Source organism: Microtus pennsylvanicus, chromosome 11, assembly GCF_037038515.1.
Source record: "Microtus pennsylvanicus isolate mMicPen1 chromosome 11, mMicPen1.hap1, whole genome shotgun sequence".
NCBI lineage: Eukaryota > Metazoa > Chordata > Mammalia > Rodentia > Cricetidae > Microtus > Microtus pennsylvanicus.
The window spans coordinates 41,193,562-41,215,636 of NC_134589.1; the positions used below are offsets into that span (position 1 = coordinate 41,193,562).

At 45.0% G+C, this 22,075-nt stretch overlaps 2 protein-coding genes across 7 annotated transcripts in view; both read right to left on the reverse strand.

Annotated features, from left to right (window-relative positions):
- The window catches only part of Rhot1 (ras homolog family member T1), a 73,094-nt gene extending 68,231 nt beyond the window's left edge, over positions 1 to 4,863 (reverse strand). For all 6 annotated transcript variants that reach the window (XM_075991421.1, XM_075991419.1, XM_075991416.1 and 3 more), the window contains exon 1: positions 4,591 to 4,863. In XM_075991421.1, coding sequence (XP_075847536.1) covers positions 4,591 to 4,666 — 76 coding nt within the window. In that variant the 5' untranslated portion in view covers positions 4,667 to 4,863. The remainder of the gene's footprint in view (positions 1 to 4,590) is intronic.
- A 6,008-nt stretch (positions 4,864 to 10,871) lies between these two features.
- Positions 10,872 to 21,981, reverse strand: Rnf135 (ring finger protein 135). The gene is made up of 5 exons (XM_075991414.1): positions 21,619 to 21,981; positions 18,989 to 19,135; positions 16,496 to 16,658; positions 14,577 to 14,654; positions 10,872 to 12,795 (listed from the first exon to the last, which is right to left on the reverse strand). Exons 1-5 carry the CDS (start codon positions 21,970 to 21,972, stop codon positions 12,266 to 12,268), a joined length of 1,272 nt encoding a protein of 423 aa, XP_075847529.1. The 5' UTR covers positions 21,973 to 21,981; the 3' UTR covers positions 10,872 to 12,265.
- Between the last annotated feature and the right edge of the window lie 94 nt (positions 21,982 to 22,075).

Sequence of the window (22,075 nt, forward strand, 5' to 3'; positions counted from 1 at the left end):
AAATTTCTATCTTTTTGTCAGATCTTTTGAATGTCTAGTTCCAAATGACAGAAAATTCCTAATATTTATTAAGGAGAAGTAACCATTCTGCCATTCTAAGTATCACCCTTCTAGCCATATTGGCTAATTTCCTTGCTAACAAACACCCTTCAATTGGCAAAAGAAATGGTTCTTTCCATCTTGTGTTTCTTTATTAAGAATTCTCAGTTCAGGCCAGGTGGTGGTGGTGAAAACCTTTAATCCCAGCACCTGGGAGGCACAGGCAAGTAGAACTCTCTGAGTTCAAAGCTAGCCTGGTCTACAGAGAAAGTTGCATGACAGTCAGGACTACTCAAACCCTGCCTCAATAAACAAACAAACAAAAAGCCTCTTCCTAAACTACTATAATCAGAAAGAATAAAGTGGAGAGTGGGGAGGAAGGCAACTATGCAGTTAAACTTATTAACTCGCAACTTTTAGCATTCAGAAAAATAATTCCAGGGAGGATTTTCCCCATAATGGGAGTAAAGCAGAAGGATGGCCATGGATATGATGCCAGTCTGACCTACATCAGCTTTCCAAACAAACCTGGGCTACAAAGTAATACTTTCAAAAGGAGGGAGGAAGAAAGGAAGGGGGGGTAATTACGTTGTTCCCAAGGAACTATTAAAGGTATTGTGGCTTACCCAAATATGATGGTGTAGGTACACACCTTTAGTTCCCAGCACTCAGGAGGCAGAGGCAGGTGTATCTCTGTGAGCTGGAAGCCAACCTGGCTTCTTTCTCTTTGCCTCCTCCACTCCCAACTACCTTAAAGCAACTGGAAACTTAATATGCTTAAATACATTAAAAGCTTAAATCCTAACCACTTTTTTCTAACACTAGAGGAATCTCAAAAGGAGGGCCTGTGAGACTGCTCAGCAGAGAAGGGCACTTGCCTAACTACCAAAGTTCAATCCCCAGAACCCACATGGTGGAAGGAGAGAACAAACTTCCATAAATTGTGCTCAGATTTACATACACACAAATAAACAAATATAAGAAATAAATTTTAAAAGTAAGGTTTAGGCTAGATGGTAGCAGCACACACCTTTAATCCCAGCACTCACTAGGCAGAGGCAGGTAGATATCCAAGTTTGAGGACAGCCGGAGCTACACACAGAGAAATCCTGTTTTGAAAGAAAAAAAAAAAAGAAGAAACGGAAAAAAAAGAAAATAAGGTTTTAAAGGATTTCTCTACCAAATACCAGGCATTAAAATAACTGAAATCCTACAATCAATTGAGTATAACTATATTTCGAACACTAAAATTTGAAAACAGAACTGGAGAGATGGCTCAGCGGCTAAGAGCACTGGTTGTTCTTCCAGAGGACCCGGGTTCAATTCCCAGCACCCACATGACAGCTAACAACTGTCTATAACTCCAGTTTCTGGGGATCTGATACCGTCACACCAATCCACATAAAATAAAGTTAAATAAATTATTTTTTAAAAAATAAATAAATAAATTTGAAAACATATGTATACAAGGGCTGAGAACCTCACTTGAGTGCTTGCCTAGCCAGCACCGAGTCTTAGGTTTAATAGCAAGCACAGCATAAACTAAGAAGGTGGCATAAACCAATAATCCCAGCTCTCAGGCAGGACAACTGGAGGGTCAAAAGTGCAAGGCAGGCAGCCTAGCAAATTTAATACTTTATTTCAAATGAAAAAGGAAGGAGAGAGGAGAGGGGAGGACAAAAGGAGAGGTTGTTGTTTGGTTGCTTGAGGTTTTTTGAGACAGGGTTTCTCTGTGTAGCACTGGCTATTCTAAGATTCCCTCTGTAAAGCAGACAGGCTTCGACTCAGATATTGGCCTGCCTCTGCCTCCCAAGGGCTGGGATTAAAAAGACACATTAAAAAGTGCCACCATAGCCGGGCGGTGGTGATGCACACCTTTAATCCCAGCCCTCGGGAGGCAGAGGCAGGTGGATCTCTGTAAGTTTGAGGTCAGTCTGGTCTACAGAATGAGTTTCAGGTCAGGCTCCAAGGCTACACAGAGAAACCCTATTTCAAAAAAAAAAAGTGCTACCACACCGGCTATAGTTTGTTTTCTTAATAGCAGATGGCCTAAGCTTTGGTGGTAACCTTCTCCTACTTGGAGACTTAACCGAGGACCTCATATATGTCAGGTAAATGCGCTACCACTAAGCTATATACCCTAACCATTTTAAAATTTTCATTTGCTATCCTCCTGCTTCAGACTCCTGAGTAATGGAATACAGATGTGTGCCATAAGCGTGATTGGTATCACTCTTTTAGGTGGGGAAAAGTGTCTCTCTCAAAAACTAAAGCTTGCTCTCTCTCTCTCTCTCACACACACACACACACACACACTCTTGCTCTCGCTCTTTCTCTCTCTCTCTGGTTTTTTGAGACAGGGTTTCTCTGTATAGCTTTGGAGCCTGTCCTGGAGCTAGCTCTTGTAGACCAGGCTGGCCTCGAACTCACAGAGATCCACCTGCCTCTGCTTCCCACGTGTTGGGATTAAAGGCGTGCGCCACTGAAAGCTTTCTCTTATATCAAGTTTCTCCCCATGATCAGAAAACTCATACGTAGTTCTCTGGTTTGCTTTCATTATTAAATGACGTACTTTTCTAACAAAATTTAAACTTCTGCATATTCCTAAATAACGCTGTTAAAGTTTAATACAAATGTCCTAAGAGTGCCACTGGATCTTACAGGTGTATGGTGTTTCTATTTGGACAATTTATACATTAATGCTATATAATTGGTTCCTATACTCAACACTAAATCCAAAACACATACCTATCTCTCTTAAAAACACATTAAAAAAAAAGTACCAGACTTTTACAAAATACAATTAAAGTTTCAGTGGCTCACTTCCCTGTATTCTGCCCCAAATGTATCAGCATCAATCATACTTTAAATAATGCCTTCCTTTACTATCAGAGAACTTGATGCAAAATACAGATTAAGATATTATAAATAAAATCTAAAAATCAAAACTGAAATCCAAAAGCACACTATGCTTAGCTAAGCTTGCTTCAAAATTCTGACTACAGTGTTGTCAAAAACAAAACAAAACCTCCAGCTACATGAGTAAATAGTTCATCATCATAGTCATGCACCCCCTCTCCTGTTTGAGGCCCACCCTGCCCAGACCGGCTTAGAACTCTCTAGGTAGACCAGGTTTGCACGGAACTCAAGGAACTCACAACAATGCTCCTGTCTTAATTCTTCCAAATCCTGGAGTTACAGACATGAGCCACCACAGTAGGCTTCTCAAAGAATACTATAACCATAGTAAAAATGTGCAGACTTGGGGCTGGAGAGCATAAGAACATAGGACCCAAGTTCAGGTCTCAGCACCCAGTAGGGCAACTCAAAGCACCTGTAACTCAAGCTCTAGGATTTCAGGCTCCCGCTGTCTAGGTTCCAAGAGCACATCCTTCCCCAAGTTAAAACAAAACCAAACCACTTTTTTTTTTTAATGTGTGCGTGCACTTTTCTCCTTTGGAGTGTATCACAGTGACCTATAGAGGCTACTCCAAAGGCAATGTGGCTTAGAATAACGGGCCGCAAATCAGCAATGGCAAACATTAACTAATGAGCTTTTAAACCACTACAAGTCCTCTGTAGCCTTCTTTTAATTTTAGTTCCCATGACTGAGAGCAGGAATCCCTGCTCTACTGTCTTCATGTCAGCAAAGGCGCTGTGTTTGTTGTCTGTTTTGCTTTCTTTTACCCGCAAAAACTAAAACCTAAAATCCCTAGGGAATCTTGGATATGCGTGGATATAGTTTGCTGTCTTATATACCTGCTCTTGTTCATAAAATACCACATAACTATGGAATGGCTAACAAGGGCGAAAATTAAGACTTTTAGGGTAACAACTGCCTCAACTAAAGGTTCCTCCCTGGTTAAGTACCGCTCACTGAGTACTCGCTCGTATTAACTTGAAGTTGCGAGTCAATTTTTGTAGAAATATCGCGACTACCAGGAGTTAGTCCAACGCAAGGCACAAGAATGGCAAATGGTAAAAGCAAAAGAAAAAAACTTAAATTTAAAAAAAACCGCTATCTTAAACTGCCCTGTCTTTTTTCTCCCTTGTGCTAGAGACGGAACCCAGGTCTTTATGTATGTACCTAGAGCGCTACTACCAAGCTACTCAAGCAACTCAGCGCTCTCTCTTAATGCCCATGCACAGTAGCAGGGAAGACAGCAAGTGAAAAAAAAAAATTCCAGAAACCTGACCTTGTCCACAAGTCGCCTAATTCTGCACTCCTCCTCCCCCTAGTGTCCCCGCGAGCCTATTCCCGCAGTCCCAAGTGCTCAGTCGGCCTGTTCCAACATCTGCCTGGCAGTCAGAGACTGACAGGCGACCAGAGGGTCCGACAGGAGATGGCCCGAGAAACGCCAAGGCCCAAGAGGAAAGGACTCGGGGAGGCGAAGGCGAGAACCTTGACAGCGGAAGAGTCGGGCGTTAGGGACCAAGGCCTGCGAGGAGCACCGAAGGGACAGGGCAGAGCCCTGGGAAGGGACGAGCTGAGGGGCTGGCAGGCTTCGAGGGGGCACCCGGGCTGCGAGGCCGGGCAGGGCGCGGACTCACGTTCTCCCACTAGCAGGATCCGCACGTCTTTCTTCATGTTGGAGGCTCGCAGGGGCCGCACTCGGCCCGCACGCATGGAGCGCACGCCTCACGCCGGGAGCTCCCAGCCCGTGGCGCCGCTCTCCCTGCGCTACCGCCGTCTCCTGCCAGCCTCTCAGGCCTCTGCTCCCGATCCTCGGCCGCCCGGACTCGGCACACCGCCTCCTCGGCTGCCGCTCCGCTCTGGAGCCGGGACAAACCAGCTCCGCCTCCTCCGGCTCCGCGGACGCGGGCGGCGGCGCGGACGACGGCGTGCGGCAAGGGACAGGCGCTTTCGCAACGCGAACGCTCTCGTGGCTGGAACTAGCGCCCTCGCGGGCAGGCAGACGGTAGCGCAAAACCCGGACTGCGACGGACACTGCCAGAGATGTAGGTGGCAGATCCCGTAGTTGGATCCCACCGTTTTTGTTTGTTTGTGTGTTTTTTAATTTAACTAGTTAATGTTTATTTATTCGATGTATGCAAGTGCTCTGTATATGCATCTTTATGCCAGAAGAGGGCATCAGAGCCTACTACAGGTAGTTGTGAGCCACCATCTAGTTGCCTAGAATTGAACTCCGGATCTGTGGAAGAGCAGCCAGTGCTCCTGAACCTCCTTCACCATCTCTCCAGCAGCAGATGCCACTGTCTTACAGAATAAGAAGTTCCTTGTCCAGGGTCACACAACGGGAGCTTCGTCGTGACTCAGAGCATGAAACCTTCTCACTAAACAATAAGGTCCTGGAGGGCAAGCGACCTGCCTGCCCATCTGGTTTTCAGAATGATTTATTGAACAAGTGACTGGCTCCCAGGGTGTGTATACTCCCCAGAGCACATCACTCTGTTTATTTATTGTTTTTCAAAATGTATTATTTTGTGTATTTGAGTATGACGTGTGCGTTTGAGTGCCTTCCACGGTGAGCGTGGGAGCTCTCATGAGTTGATTCTTAGCCAGTGTGATTACACATGCCTTTAGCTCCAGCACTGGAGAACAGAGGCAGGTGGATCTCTGTGAGAGATCTGGTCTACATAGTAATAGTATGTAGTAACATTAATAGTAAGTTCCAGGACAGCCAGGGCTATGAAAAGTGACCTATCTCAAACTTCCACTTGGGATTCCAGAGGTCAAAACTCAAGTCATCAGGCTTGAACAGAAAGCACTTTTCCCGCTACTATATCACCGCCCAATTAATTACATTTTTTTTTTTTGGTTTTTCGAGACAGGGTTTCTCTGGCTTTGGAGCCTGTCCTGGAACTAGCTCTGTAGACCAGGCTGGTCTCGAACTCACAGAGATCCGCCTGCCTCTGCCTCCCGAGTGCTGGGATTAAAGGCGTGTGCCACCATCGCCCGGCTAATTAATTACATTTTTAAAAGAAGAACATGATAGTTCATGCCTATATTTCCAGCATTTGGGAGGCTGAAGCTGAAGGATTGCCACGAGTTTGGGACCAGCCTGGACTATAGAATGAGACCTAAACAGGCATGGTGTTATGCACCTGAAAAAGTGGAGGCAGGAGGATTGAGCAATCAAAGATATCATCTACATAGAGAAATTTCATGCCAATCGAGCTACAAGGGACTTCGTCTCAAAACAACACACCCACCAAAAATTATACATACATTATACATATGTGAAACTAATTTAAAGAGATTCAAATGTGTATGTGATCTCTGTAAGTCTTGTGGTGTACAGCAGTTCAGAGATGCTGAGCAGTTTCCTGGATTTCAATCCAGATTCCTCCACCTACCAGAAACCCAGTCCTGAATAAGGCCACTGACTTCCCTGAGCCTATTCCTCCTTAGGTGGCATGGCACTCACAGTGATGCCTTCCTCCTAGGTGGCTGTAAAGGAAAAATTCTGTTTTGCCATGTCCAGCATTCATGACAAGAACAGGATGGACGCTACTGATCTCAGGCAGCATCAGGATCATAAAAGTCCACAAAGGGTTCTTCCTGAGCTTGAAGGCAAATACCTTATCTTCCCTACTGTAGTCCTCCATTATTTGTCTGCTTTTATATAAATACATAGAGAGATGTAAAGATATATATATGGATATAGATATGTATAGAGAAGGAAATCCTTTCTAAAAATTGCTTGGGAAGGCAGAAGGAGTGATATACACCATCCCACCAGCACTCAAGAGTTGAAGCAAGATCATGAGTCAGAAGCCAACCTGGGCTACTCAGTGAGACTCTTGTCTCAAAAAAACAACAAAACCCCACTCAGATGGGAAGGACACACCTCTTACACACAAGGAAAAGTCCCTAGGAGGGTGGCCGTAAAGTCCTCAGGGCTCTATGCCTGTTTCCTCTCTACCAAATGAAGATTTCACACCCTTCCTTGCAGAGTTGTTTGGAGCAATCTCATGAAGTAAAATAGAGATGCTCTGTTGTTTCCTGATGGAATCACATTTAAATGAACGCACTGTAAAATAAAACACATCTAACCTACCAAGCGCCATATTTTAATACACAATTGTGTATCTTCCCAATCATGGAGCCAAGAGAGACTTGCTGCTGCAGCCCAAGAATTCAAATTTTTGAAGTACAATTCCACTCATTATGTTATCACTTGGGTACCATAATAACACTTGATCTTAGCCAAAACAGAAACAATTGACACTATTATAGTTCTTTTTTTTTTTTTTTTTTTTTTGTATAGCTGGGAATGGTGGTACATGCCTTTAATCCCTTTAATTCAGGAGGCAGACAGATCTTTATATTTTGAGGTCCTCCTACTCTAAACAGTGAGTTCCATGACAGTCAGAGATATAAAGAGAGAACTTGTGTCAAAACAAAACAAACATAAAAAAAGAAAGAAAAATTTAAGACAAATCAAAGTAAGTTGGAGACCATGTGCTTTCCCCCACACCCACAGGGTTTCTCTGTACAACTCTGACCTTCCTAGAACTTGCTCTGTAGATCAGACTGGCCTCAGACTCAGAGATTCAGAGATTCACCTGCCTCTGCCTTCTGAGTGCTGGTATTAAAGGGGTGCACCACCACTGCCCGGCACATCCAAAACTTCTTTGAGAAAATAAAAGTTACACAGCTATCAGATCATTAACCACAAGGACAAGCACTTTAGGCGACTGCCACTTCTAGCAACGTTTCACAGAGGGTCAGGCCTTAGGAGTTTTCTGGACCACTGTGATGGCTAGCAAGCAAGGTTAATTTTAATTCTGCAGACCTTGACGGTACTGTAAATGTGTGCTGGCTAAAAGTTTTTACATGCTGTAATCAAGGGAAAATGTCTGCTAGGCAGGGATCTAGGGAGAAAAGTTTACTTGGGAGGACATTGTAGATGTTGTTATGAAGAACTTTGGTTTTTTGGGGTTTTTTTTGTTGTTGTTGTTCTTTTGTTTTGTTTTTTTCTTTTTCTGAGACAGGGTTTCAGGCTTTTTGGGGCCTGTCCTAGAACTCTCTCAGTAGACCAGGCTGGCCTTGAACTCATAGAGATCTATCTGCCTGCTTCCGCCTCCAGAGTGTTGTAATTAAAGATGTGTACCACCACTGCCAGGCTTGTTTGTTTTCTTGAAAAAGCACTTTGTAAATAACACTTACTTTAAAATCCAAGCAGAAGGGCTGGAGAAATGGCTCAGCCTTTAAGAGCACTTGACTGTTCTTCCAGAGACCCAGGTTCCCAAAACTCACAGCTGCCTATAACTCCAGTTTCAGGGAATCTGGTGGCCTCTTCTGGCCTCTGAAGGCACTCAGCATGCACGCATAACACAGACATGCATGCAAGCAAAACAACTCATCCGCATAAAATAAATAAAATAAAACAGTCCAAGCAGAATGTGGTATAATCACAGCACTCAAGAAGCTGAAGCTGAGCCGGGCGGTGGTGGCGCACGCCTTTAATCCCAGCACTCGGGAGGCAGAGGCAGGCGGGTCTCTGTGAGTTCGAGACCAGCCTGGTCTACAAGAGCTAGTTCCAGGACAGACTCCAAAACCACAGAGAAACCCTGTCTCGAAAAACCACAAAAAAAAAAAAAAGAGGCTGAAGCTGGAGTTTAAGATCAGCCTAGGCGTCATATTGTTTCAAACAAACAAAAAAAATCTAGAACTGGGCTGGAGAGATGGCTCAGCAGTTAAGAGCATTGCCTGCTCTTCCAAGGGTCCTGAGTTCAATTTCCAGCAACCACATGGTGGCTCACAACCATCTGTAATGAGGTCTGGTGCCCTCTTCTGGCCTTTAGGCATACACGCAGAAAGAATATTGTATACATAATAAATAAATAAATAAAATCTAGAACTATAAGAAAGAGGCGACACCAAGCAATTTCATCATTTCATCTGACAATATTTATTTATGCACGAGTACAAACCAACACCAGCACTTTGTTAAAGGGGGAGAAGGGAAACTGACACATTGGGGTTTTCATCACCTGAAGAGTTCCTCCATCCCCCACCCCCATCCTTGAACCCCCATGGCTTGCCTTGAGCCATATGTCCTTCTCATGATGTTAACATGCCCAGCAGAGGTCATTCAGACAGGAAATTCGGAGTCACCCTGCTTGGTTCTGAGCATCAATTCTGCCAAGTACTTGTTGGGCATCATTAGTCAAATTATTTAGCCTCTCTGTTGCCTCCCATGCCAAACAGAAGTAACAATAGAACACACTACATGAAATTGCTATGAAAATTAATTATCCTAAGTAACGAGAAATCCCTAATGTTGCCTGGTACATGGTAAATGATATTTAAACACTGAATATAAAATACATTCTGAGTGAAGAAACTTTTTTTGTTTTGTTTTTAAGATAGGGTCTATGTAGTCCTGGCAGTCCTGGACCGCAGTATATAGACTAGACTAGGCTGGCCTTGAACTCTGAGTTTGGCTTTCATCTTCCCTCACCTTCCAGGGCCATGGGCCACCACACTCAGTTGAGGGTCGTTAACTTCTGTCTACCTCTCAGTCTGAGGATCAAGCCCCATGATAAAACACAGCAGAGGAACTCTGTCTTGGAAAACCAAAAGAAGAAAAACCACACACCAACAAAACACAAGGTAGAAGTCATCCCCGGCAGAAAAACCTACTGTGGGGACATCACAGATTTAATAGAAGTGTTGAAAGGATTGGGTGAAGCCAAGAGGACAAGCTGGCAGCCAGGAGGCAGCGATGGAATTTTACTCCAGTGTGCTAACGGGGCGCTTTTCTTTCACAAGGCAACCTTTATGCCGCTGCCCTGGAGAGACCATTGAGTAGTCAGAGCAAAGTGCCTCCCTCTGCCTGGAGATAAGAGGATCTATCTTTTGTGCCTATCAAAGAGAGAACTTGCAACACAACCTCTTGAGTCCCAGGAGGGTGCAGCATCCCAGGGTAGCAGGCAGGCCCTCTGGGTAAGAGAGTATGCCAGGAAGATGACTGACATTGGGCAGGACAAAGGCTTCATCTAGGATTCTCGACTTCCTCACTGGCCTGAGCAAGAGGCCAGATAAAACTTGGGTTGGCTTCAGTCCCACCCTTCAGAACCATCTATCATGGGCTCTCAAACTAAACCCAAAGAAGTATCTGCTTTGCCTTCACTTTTTCTCTCCCCTTCTCAGTGATGGGGATGGATGCAGAGCTTTTTTTTTTTTTAATATTTATTTATTTATTTATTATGTATACAATATTCTGTCTGTGTGTAAGCCTGCAGGCCATCCGGGGGCTGGAGAGATGGCTCAGAGGTTAAGAGCATTGCCTGCTCTTCCAAAGGTCCTGAGTTCAATTCCCAGCAACCACATGGTGACTCACAACCATCTGTAATGAAGTCTGGTGCCCTCTTCTGGCCTGCAGGCATACACAGACAGAATATTGTATACATAATAAATAAATATTTTAAAAAGTTACCTCTTAAAAAAATTTTTTTTGTTAACTTAGATGTACCAACCAATGATTCTCAAAACTATGTAGGTCACAAGACATTTGTGAAAAACAAAAAAATTCAATGGATAGTAATTTGATATTTTTTGCTTATTCCTGAGAAGAAATCATTAAAATTAAATATACCCCAAACAGTAATGAGAAAAAGATATATATGTGTATATGTGTATGTATGTATATACACATATACAAATGTATACATTTAGCTGTCACTCACTATAGACAGAGTTGGTTCCAGGGTTTCCTCACATACCAAAATTGGAGGATTCTCAAGTTCTTCATAGAAGATTCATGATGTTTGCATGGAAGCTAATCACTTACAACACTTTGGATTATATAATTTCTTCAGGTGATACCATGTAGGAAATAATGACAAGAAGTTCACAGATGGTCAGTACAGTAATGATTTATTCTAAAGGTTTTTTGTCATTGTTTTTTGAGACAAAGTTTCTCTGTGGCAGTCCTGGCTGTCCTAGAACTCGCTCTGTAGACCAGGCTGGCCTCAAACTCACAGAGACTTGCCTGCCTCTACCTGCTCAGATTAAAGTCTGCTCCATCATGCCTGGCTGTTTTCTAAGTATTTTTCATCCATGGTTGAGTTACTATGGAGATTTCAAGAGAACCTGATAATAAATATTGAAGAAGCCAGGTGGTGGTGCCACACACCTTTAATCCCAGTGCTCAAGAGGCAGAGACAGGTGGATATCTTAGAGTTCTGAGGCCATCCTGGTCTACAGAGTGAGTTCCAGAACAGTCAGGGCTACATATAGAGACCCTGTCTCAAATAAACAAACAAAAACCCCAAAAACAAAAAACAAAACAAATTTAAAAAAAATTTCAAGGTGACTGCACTGGGTAACAGCCATCATTAAGTTCAAATCCACCATCAAGTCCTGGTTCTAATACCAAGAGAGACTGAGAACAGAACTTAGGGCTTTGTGTGTGCAGAGTAAAGGCTCTACCACTAAGATACACCACAGCCTGTGTGTTATTTTAAAGCACTAATTCATGGAACTATTATTACACAGCAATTGCTAAGTAATATATAGCACTTTTTTGTGTGTGTCCTTAATGGTCTGCTTCCAATATCACTCTGAAAACACACTGAACTCAGCACAGCTGTAATACTCATGATTTCGGTTTACTACACTGAAAGGCCACAGAATAACAGGAACAATAGCTAAGGCACACAAGGTAGGATCCAGGAAGTCCTTCTCACAAGTCACTGGACAATGCTCTGTCCTCCCAACAGTGGTACTTGGGGACTTATCTAGTGTATGCTAGCTAGTGGTGTTTACCCAGCTATGCTGTGGAGCTGAGCTTTTAATTAGGGGTGGGTCAGTCGTGTAAGCATGACTCGTTGACCACAGGGTGACTGAACCAACAGTCAGACCCAGATGAGTCCTAAGTGACAGAATAGTCCAAAGTCCCGCTTATTAGTCAAGCTAGTCTAAGGCCTTAGAGGTCACCTTCAGGAGACAGGCCAGGCCAGCTCTTTCTCTTAAATGCCCAAGGTTCAAAGAGCACAAACCCGTTTAGTTAATCTTATCCCACACAAAAATGACTAACTTCAAAAGTCGGTGGAGCCATACCATGTAGTCCAAGGTAGCCTTGATTTTGGTGACCAGGTTAGCCTCAAACTTGCAGTGATCCCCCTGCCTCTGCTTCCCATGTGCTAGGGTTACAGACATGTACTACCATATCCAATTCCCTTGAGTTTCCTAGCTCTAGTTGCCTCTAAACAGAGAGACTAGGAAGCCCGTGATCTAACCCCTGGGGAAGCTTCATGAGTTTACCTGCTTTATTTCCAGGTAGTTTCCAGGACTTAACCCATACAGCCAGAAGGCAGGATGCAGAGGGGAGGAGGCAGAGACCTCACACTCAAACAGAAGCCTCTCCTGAGCAGAGACTGAGTAGAAGGCCAGCTTCCCCAGCTCAAGGTCCAGCCACACGCCCACAACCTCAGGGCGGCCCAAGTGAAGGTCAGTTTTCTTCACCATAGCCCAAGCAGAGAACTGGCCAGGCCCTTTCCACTCTATGCACCAAGAGTCCATAGTCCTTCCCAGCATCTGATCCCGCTTCATGCCCCACGAAGCCACCCCAACAGCCCAGTGGTTGCAGTTCCTAGTGTCCACTTCCCAGTAGTTCTGGCCAGAAGAGAGGGCCTGGGAACATAAGACTTGGCTAATTAAAAATCTCTCTGGACCCCAAGAATAGGGCTGTGGACAACGCGACACAGTCACCGTCCGGCAACTGTTGGAAACCTCCAGGGTACAGGAGAGGCTCCTCAGGTCAAAGGTTGGACTGATGGCCCCTGAGGAGACATGAACCACAAGAACATGACAGTCAGTTATTTTTCCATTTGTACGTATGGGTATTTTGCCGGCATGGATGTCTGTGCAGCACACGCATGCAATGCCCACAAAGTCAAGAAGAGTGTATTAGATCCTCTGGGACTAGAGTTTCAGACCATTATGAGACACCAAGTTGGTGCTAGGAATCAAACCTGGGTCCTCTGAAGAGCAGCCAGTGCTCTTAACCACGGAGCCATCCGTCCAGTCAGGGATACTTAGTTTTTGACCATCCTTGCTGGAAGTCATTTACTGACTAGCAAAAAGTAACATTGTATCTTTTGGGGTAGTGTTTAGGTTAAATTGATACATAAACTTGGAGAAAGCTCTACATAACCTTCATGTTGTATAATCAGTACCCTGTTCCTGCTTTTATTGTTTTTTTTGGGGGGGGGGTGTTCCAGACAGGGTTTCTCTGCAGCTTTGGAGCCTCTCTTGGAACTGACTCTTGTAGACCAGGCTGGCCTCGAACTCACAGAGATCTGCCTGCCTCTGCCTCCCGAGTGCTGGGATTAAAGGCATGTGCCACGCCGCTTGGCTGCTTTTATTGTTTTTACCTCCCATCCGGAAGCTATCTCTGAATCCCATGCAGTACAAGGTCCTTCTTAGTTTTTTCAATACCTGTACTTTGTGAGGATGATAGCTATCTATGCCCAGGTCTATGTGTTATTCATCTATATGTAATATCTCCTTCCTTCCTCCCTTTCTCCTCCCCCCTTCTTGTCTGTCTAATGCTGAGAATCAGACCCAGGGTCTTGCACATACTAGACAATACTCTACTACTGAATCGCACTCTCAGCCCCTATTGTTAAGTGTTAATATCTGAATATCATGTCTTCTCTACTCCAGGTACTTCTTTCTCTCCCTCCCTCCCGAGCTCTCCTGTAGTCATAAGCCAACTCTACCATGTTATGACCACTGCAAAGATAAGAGAACGGAGGCCCTAAGAGGTGATTTGTCCAGGCCTGCACAGCTGTCTAACAGAGGTGCTGCAGACAAACTCAAGACTCCAGGGTGCATGCACTCTTAAAGATCAACTACCCTGAGACAACACAGTATATGTAAGTGGGGAAAAAGCAGGCAGTTGTAACTGGTGCCATCAGCATGGATGTGTTCAGCATCAAAGTGTTCAAGGACCTAGCTGAGCCTGGAATTTGGGACTCTCAAATCCTCTTTGTCTTTATATTAAGCTCTCTATACAGAGGGACCTCGTCTAGAAGAAAAAAGTCCAAGAGTATAAAAATCAAAGGTTAGGTCCCACAGCAAGGAAATGGCCACAGCACATTCTTGAATCCTACTGCTTATAAGTAGGTTTTCTTTTTTTTTTTTTTCAGATTGAGTCTCATGTAGCCCAGGCTGGCCTCAAACTATGTAGCTAAGGACATGTTTGAAACTGATCCACCTGCCTCTCTCTCCCTAGTTCTAGGACTACAAGGATATATACCATCACACCAGGTCTATACAGTGCTGGGGACTGAATCCGGGGTCTTTGTGCATGCTAGGAAAGTACTGTCTACTGAGTATATCCTAGTCCTAGTAAAGTGTGTAATCTACTGAGTTATATGTTAGTCCTAGTAAGTGTGTTGACCTGGCTGATCTACTGAGTATATCCTAATCCTAGTAAGTGTGTTGACCTGGCTGATCTACTGAGTATATCCTAATCCTAGTAAGTGTGTTGACCTGGCTGATCTACTGAGTATATCCTAATCCTAGTAAAGTGTGCTGAAGTGGATCTCATACTTACGTAGGGCAAACTGAGAAGCTCTCCTGGGTACAGGACATCTTTGGACAGGCGGCAGACATAAGGAAGAAGATGGCATTTCTAGGAATTAAAAGAATAATTGGGAGGAGGAAGGCCTATTAGCAAAAGGCAAACTGAAGGTATTCAACTGTCATGATATAGGAACAGGCCTGCATTCTTTCTCATTAGCGTATTCTGGGTGTTCAGGTTATGCCAGACACCATGTTCTGACCAAGTATATCTAGCCCCAAGTTATCACTGTGGGACTTTTTTTTTTAAACTGTTTCTCCCACAAGCCACAAACTCCTTGCTAGCAGAGATCTTATTCATCTCTATATAATAAGTATTAAGACCCCTATACACCTATATATGTTTTTTAAAAAGACATAAGGCTGGGTAGTGGTGGAGCACACCTTTAATGCCAGCACTTAGGAAGCAGAGGCAGGTGGATCTCTGAGTTTGAGGTCAGCCTGGTCTACAGAGTGGGTTCCATGACAGCCAGGACTACACAGAAAAGCCTTGTTGAAAAAAAATTTAAAAAGACACAAAATAAAAAGCAGCTAGAGGAGGTAGAAGACATGTGTGGTCCAGCTACTCTGGAGGCAGAAAAGTCGCCTAAGTCTAGTGTTTGAGGCCTGGGCAACATAAAAAGACCTCATCTCAAAAATGAGAACGGGGGGGGGGGCAGCTGGCAAGGGGCTGAAGAGATGGCTCAGCAGTTGAGAGCACTGTATTTTTTTTTTTTTTAATTTTCGAGACAGGGTTTCTCTGAAGCTTTTTGGTTCTTGTCCTGGAACTAGCTCTTATAGACCAGGCTGGCCTTGAACTCACAGAGATCCCCCTGCTTCTGCCTCCCAAGTGCTGGGATTAAAGGCGTGCGCCACCACTGCCCAGTTTGAGAGCACTGTTGCTCTGGTTGAAGACCTTGGTTTGGTCCCCAGCACCCACATGCTCACAACCATCCCTAAGTCCAGCCCCAGGGACCCTGACACTCTCACCCTCTCCTGACCTTTGAGGACATGAGACATATACCGGGTGCACAGACATACATGCGGGCAAACACCCACACAAAGGAATTAGAACTAAAACAGTGATAGCAGGGACCAGAGATGGCTCAATGGGCAAAGGCACGTGTTGCCAAGCCCAACAGCCTGAGCTGATTCCCAGATCAAACGAGGGGTAAGAAGAGAACGATTTCTGCAAGTTGCCACCTGACTTCCCTCCACATGGGGAGCTGTGGCAGGCACATGCGCACCACCACCACCACCACACATGTGAGTAGAAATGAAAACCCGATCTGCAGACTCCTCCGGCAAACAGCAAAGATGAGCCACATGCTGGGATCCAGGGTCACGAGTCTTAAAAATGGGAGTTTTGCTTTACTCAGGGCCTATGCTACAGAAAAATCCCTTACGTCCATATCCCAAACTGTCCACAGCCATGACCATACCTCAGCCTATTCCTACTCAACTTAACACCGCCACAGAAAAAAGCAGACATGCTCTAGGTCCTGTCCCCAAAGGACAAAGCCAGGGGCACTTGGCCATTCTATCCTGATGTGAGATGTCCTTCTGTATATGTGTTGTTTTTACTGGATGATGAATAAAGCTGTTTCGGCCAATGGCTTAGCAGAGTAATATCAGGCGGGAAATCCGAACATAGATATATAGCGAGAGTAGGTGGAGTCAAGGAGACACCATGTAGCCACCAATACCAGTAAGCCACAGGCGATAGATTAATACAAATGGGTCAATTTAAGATGTAAGAGCTACCTAGGTAGGAATATGTCTGAGCCATTGGTCAAGCAGTGTTATAATTAATATAGTTCTGTGATTATTCAGATCTGGGCGGCCGAGAAACAAAAGCACAGTCTCCGTTTACAGCACCCAACTCTCTTAGTCAGTCCGGCTCCCTCAGCTCACCCGGAACTTGTTCTCCAGAAGCTTCTTTCCATGTGACTCTGCCTTGAAGTTTTTCTTGAATTTCTTCTAAGTTATGAAGAATCTCTCGAATTTTCCTCTCGTATGCACTGGACGCTACTGCCTTTGGAGAACTCAAGGAATGTTCCTTCTCAGAGGAAGAAGCCTATTGATCAACGAGGAAACAAATAAAGAAAAGCCAACTATGGAACTCATCAAATACACTCAAGAGCCACCTTCCAGCCACAGTTTTGTTTTGTTTCATTTAAGTCTAAACATGTAGTGAGCTGCATGGTGTCACGCCTGATGGAAATGTATAATCAACTCCTGAGATGGCTAAGGCCTGACCTATGCTATGATCATGCAATGATCATCAGCTGCTTGCATATGCGTGGGCCTATGAGCAGTGCCCACCTGGCAGTTCAGGATTGGCAGCCCATGCCTACTTAAGGGCTGGGAGAGGTTTGCCCAGAGAGAGGAGAGGGAAGGAGAGAGAGGAAAAAGGAGAGAGGTCAAAGAGAGAGGGGAAAAAAGAAGGAAGGAGAGAGGGAAAGAGAGAGAAAGAGAAGGAGAAGGAGATAGATTGCTGTGAATAAAGTCCTGGAATAAACTGCAGTGAAAAGAGCTCCGGTGGTTGCGTCATCCTTGCGGGTCGAGGGTGAACGCGACATAAACAGGCTTTTAAAAACAAAATTAGGGGTTGGAGAGATGGCTCAATGATGAAGAACAATGGCTGATCTTGTAGAACCTAGGTTTAGCTCTCAGGGCCCACATGGCCGCCTCCATAGGCACCAGGCATGCCTATGGGCACAGACATACATGCAGATAAAACACCATACACATAAAAACAAATACTATTCCCTAGCAGAATGCAGTGAGTCATGTTTATAACTCAAGCACTTAAGATTCCTGCATAAATATTTTTTTAAAAAGTCCCGAAGGGGGCTAGAGAGATGGTTCAGTGGTTAAGAGTACCACCTGCTCTTCCAAAGGTCCTGAGTTCAATTCCCAGCAACCACATGGTGGCTCACAGCCATCTATAATGAGATCTGGTGCCCTCTTCTGGCCTGCAGGCAGAGTACTGAGAATACTGTATACATAATAAATAAATAAATCTTTTAAAATTTTTTTTTAAAAAAAGTCCTGAAGCAAGAAGACTGCTATGAGTTCAAGGTTAACCTAGGCTACAAAGTAAGATTCTGTCTCAAAACAAAAATCATGATACTGGAGCATTTTTTTTCACAATGTTTTTTCAAGACAGGGTTTCTCTGTGCAGCCCTGGCCGTCCTGGAACTAGCTCTGTAGACCAGGCTGGCCTCAAACTCACAGAGATCCACCTGCTTCTACCTCCTAAGTGCTGGGATTAAAATCATGCACCATCACCACCACCCAGAACATTTATTTTTTTTTATTTTATGTTTATGAATGCTTTGCCTATCTATTTGTATATATGTATCACATGATGTGGGATTCCCCTCTATATGCTATGAATATGTTTTATTACCATTGGTTAATAAAGAAGCTGCTTTGGCCTATGGCAGGGAAGAATACAGGTAGGCGGGAAACTAAACTGAATATAGAGCGAAAGAAGGCGGAGTCAGGCAGACACCATGAAGCTGCCCAAGAAGCAAGAGGTAACAAGCCACAACAAGATCCCATCACTAAAGGAGAAAGGGGGCAGTGCTTGCTGCACAAGCCTGCTGATGCCTTGAGTTAAACCCCTGGGACCTACAGTGAAAGATGAGAACAGTCTCCTGAAAGGTGTGCTCTGACCTCCCCTACACACACATGCTCTCGCTTGCACACAGACACCCTCCCCTACACACACATGCTCTCGCTTGCACACACACACCCTCCCCTACACACACATGCTCTCGCTTGCACACAGACACCCTCTCCTACACACACATGCTCTCGCTTGCACACACACACCCTCTTCTACACACACATGCTCTCGCTTGCACACACACACCCTCTCCTACACACACATGCTCTCGCTTGCACACAGACACCCTCTCCTACACACACATGCTCTCGCTTGCACACAGACACCCTCTCCTACACACACATGCTCTCGCTTGCACACACACACCCTCCCCTACACACACATGCTCTCGCTTGCACACACACACCCTCCCCTACACACACTCTCTCCCACATACACACAAACTCTTTCTTCCATATACAATTATAGAATATTTTTTTAAGAAGTCACTGAATGGGGCCGGGCAGTGGTCGGCCTTTAATCCCAGCACTCAGGAGGCAGAGGCAGAAGAATCTTTGTGAGTTTGAGGCCAGCCTGATCTACAAGAGCTAGTTCCAGGACAGGCTCCAAAGTTACTAAGAAACCCTGTCTCAAAAAAACAAAAAAAAAAAAAAACAGAAAGAAAGAAAGAAAGAGAAAAAGAAATAGTAAAGCGTGAGACCTGTTGCTTTCCTTGATTCCATGTCTCAGACTGCTCTAGCTGGAAGTGGTCCTTTCCCACCTGAACCTACCATGCCCAGGATGCCTCGTTCATTGTCCGGTCCGGATCCCGACAGAGGACTTTGCCTTGGAAGGCTCTTGACAACATCCACGAGCTGTCGCACCAGTTCTGTCAGCTTCTGGATGACTTCTTCCGTGGTGCTTTTCTGCAGTGTCACCTTTAGAAGAGCAAAATGGGGTTTCTGATTCCTAAAAACTGGACCCAGGACCACCACTCAATAAAGGGAGCTATACACGCCACGGCAGCAGCATGAAAGAGAACATTCAGAGTGATGGCAAAGACTAGAGAGTCAAGAAACAAATCTTCAGATGTACCCTAAGATAAATTTTTACAAGAATGCCAAGACTGCTTAAAGGCACAGTCTTTTCAACAAATACTACTAGAAATGTGTATCTGTATACCAATGAATGAGGCTAGATTCTTTGGTTTGATTTTAGGACAGTCCTGGCTGTCTTGGAGCTTTCTATGTAGACCAGGCTGGCCTGAAACTCATAGAGATCTGGCTGTCTCTGCCTCCTGAGTACTGGGATTAAAGGAATGTGCCACCATGCCCAGCTTGAAGTTAGATGCTACCTAACACTATATAGAAAATCAAATGAGGAGGCTGGGGGGAAAGTGCATGCCCTGTACATCTGAGGCTCTCAGATCAGTCCCCAACTGAGTAAAATTGTAACAGTAAAATTGAAAATAGGAACTCAGTTGTAAGATAATGTACATTGTAGCCGTAGTTATAATAGTCGAATGTAGAAGTAATTCAGATGTTCATTGCTAGATAAATTGATTAGAAAGTGATATAGCCACACAAATGATAAGACAGTGACCTAAAGCAAGGATGTGCTGATACATGCTACAACATGAATCAGCCCAGAAAATATTAGGATGAAAGAAGTCAGACACAAGGGGACATGGAATAGCCACATTTATATGAAACATGTAGAATAGGTAAATTCAGCGACACAAAATAGATTGTTGTGGAATACTATTTCAACTAGGTAAACATGTGTTACATTTGTTTATGCTGCAGAATATTTATTTTAACTGTATAAAGATGTGTTACATTTGTTTATGCTGCAGAATATTTATTTTAACTGTATAAAGATGTGTTACATTTGTTTATGCTGCATTTGTTTAACAATGTAAGAATGTGTTTAATTATGTAAACATATGTTGCATTTGTTTCATCTTGCCTGCCTAAGGCACCTGGTTGGTCTAATAAGGAGCTAAATGGCCGGGCGATGGTGGCGCACGCCTTTAATCCCAGCACTCGGGAGGCAGAGGTAGGCGGATCTCTGTGAGTTCGAGACCAGCCTGGTCTACAGAGCTAGTTCCAGGACAGGCTCCAAAGCCACAGAGAAACCCTGTCTCGAAAAACCAAAAAAAAAAAAAAAAAAAAGGAGCTAAATGGGCAAGATCTAGGCAAGAAAGGAAATGCAGGGCTGGCCGGCAGAGAGAGCCAGCGAGCTACCCACCAACTGACCAACCGACCCAAGGCAAGAACCAAGAAGCCAAGCAGCCAACTAAACAAGAGAAGCAGTGGAAAGTAAGATAAAAAAGAAGAAAAGTAAAAAGCCCTGAGGCAAAAGGTAGAAAAAGAAAAGCAGGCCAGGCAGTGGTGGTCCATGTCTTTAATCCCAACACCTGGGAGGCAGAGGTAGGCGGATCTCTGTGAGTTCGAGGCCAGCCTGGTTTACAAGCAAAGTCTAGGATAGCAACATCCAGGACTCTTACACTGAGAAACCCTATCTCGAAAAACCAAAAATAAAAAACTAAAAAGGCTCCATGTCATGATTTGAGAGCTGATTGGTCACTCAAAAGAAAAAGCCTGGTACAATGAGACGTGTGCGGAGGCTGGAGGAATCAGGTGTTATTGCTTAGTAGGTACAGAGGTTCTATTTGTGGTGATGAAATCGCTTTGGAAACAGCGGTGACAGAAGCACAGTATTGGAGAGGTGACAGATGCCATCGAACTGTACACTAAAAAAGTTGTGCAAATCGTTGGACGGTCATGGTGGCATATGCCTTTAATGCCAGCTCTTGAAAAGTGAGGCAAGCAGAGCTCTGAGTTCAAGTGCTCCACAGCTGTAATCGCAGACTTGGAAAGGCAAGGCAGGCACGGGTCACCACTCACTTCAGGTTCAAGGCTAGCGTGGTCTACACTAGTTAGGGCCGGTCTCAATAAATTAGTAGAATTAAATAGTGCTAAAGTGGCAAATTTTATGGTGAGTATATATAATATATATACACATATATAATAAAAATTTAAATATATTCTACCACACTAAAAATTTTCAGACACCACAGAAAAGCTGGCGAAAAAAAAATGGTAATATGGAAGGGTGCACGACATCTCGGTGAGATGGGATTTAGAATAACTATTACTTGTGAGATTTTTAACTATTGCTTGTGACCAGACCTTACTACGGAGATCTGGATGGTGTGGGGCATGTCCCTGTTTTCTGCCTCTCAAATCCTGGGATTACAGGCGTGCATTCTCCACGCCGGACTTTTCAGCTTCTTTATACAACTCTGAACTTTTCAAAGATTACACTGGTTAAATCACGTAGCGGAAGAAGAGATCGGGAAGGCAGGAGAGGCCCAAGAGGGCGCACGCGGACTGCCAGAGCGGTGCGGGCTTCCTACCGGCGGCGGCGCGGAGCGACGCGGCGGAACGGGCGCGGGCGCGGGCGCGGTTTCGGGGCCAGGCTCGAGCTCGAGCGCCGCGTGGCGGTACTTGTCCGCCAGGTCCTGCAGCAGCGGGTTCTTGCGCAGCGTGGGCTTCGCCTCCAGGGCCTCCCGGCAGGTAGGGCAAGCCCAGGGGCGGCCACCCACGCCGGCGCGCTGCTTGACCCACAAGTCATCGAGGCACTGGTAGCAGAAGCTGTGGCCGCAGGGCAGCGTGGTGGGCCAGTCCAGCAACTCTCGGCAGATAATGCAGCTCAGGTCCTCCTCGCTCAGCCACACGGGGACTGCACCGCCTAGGGCAAGGGCCGCCATACTGGGCGGTGGCCAGGATGCCCCGTAAGGTTCCGCTACGCCCCACCCACTTCCCCAGCTTCGCCCCGCCCGCAGCCCCACCTCTCGCCCCGCCCAGCCGCTC

Bases quoted from the DNA above. Each gene is read 5' to 3' on its own strand.
- Rnf135 (XM_075991414.1), bottom strand. From the start codon at position 21,972: ATGGCGGCCCTTGCCCTAGGCGGTGCAGTCCCCGTGTGGCTGAGCGAG. The intron at 16,659-18,988 runs GTAGGTTCAGGT...GTTGATCAATAG, and splicing joins AACGAGGCATCCTGGGCATG to GCTTCTTCCTCTGAGAAGGA. The intron at 12,796-14,576 runs GTAAGTATGAGA...ATGTCTCCTCAG, and splicing joins AGCTTCTCAGTTTGCCCTAC to GGGCCATCAGTCCAACCTTT.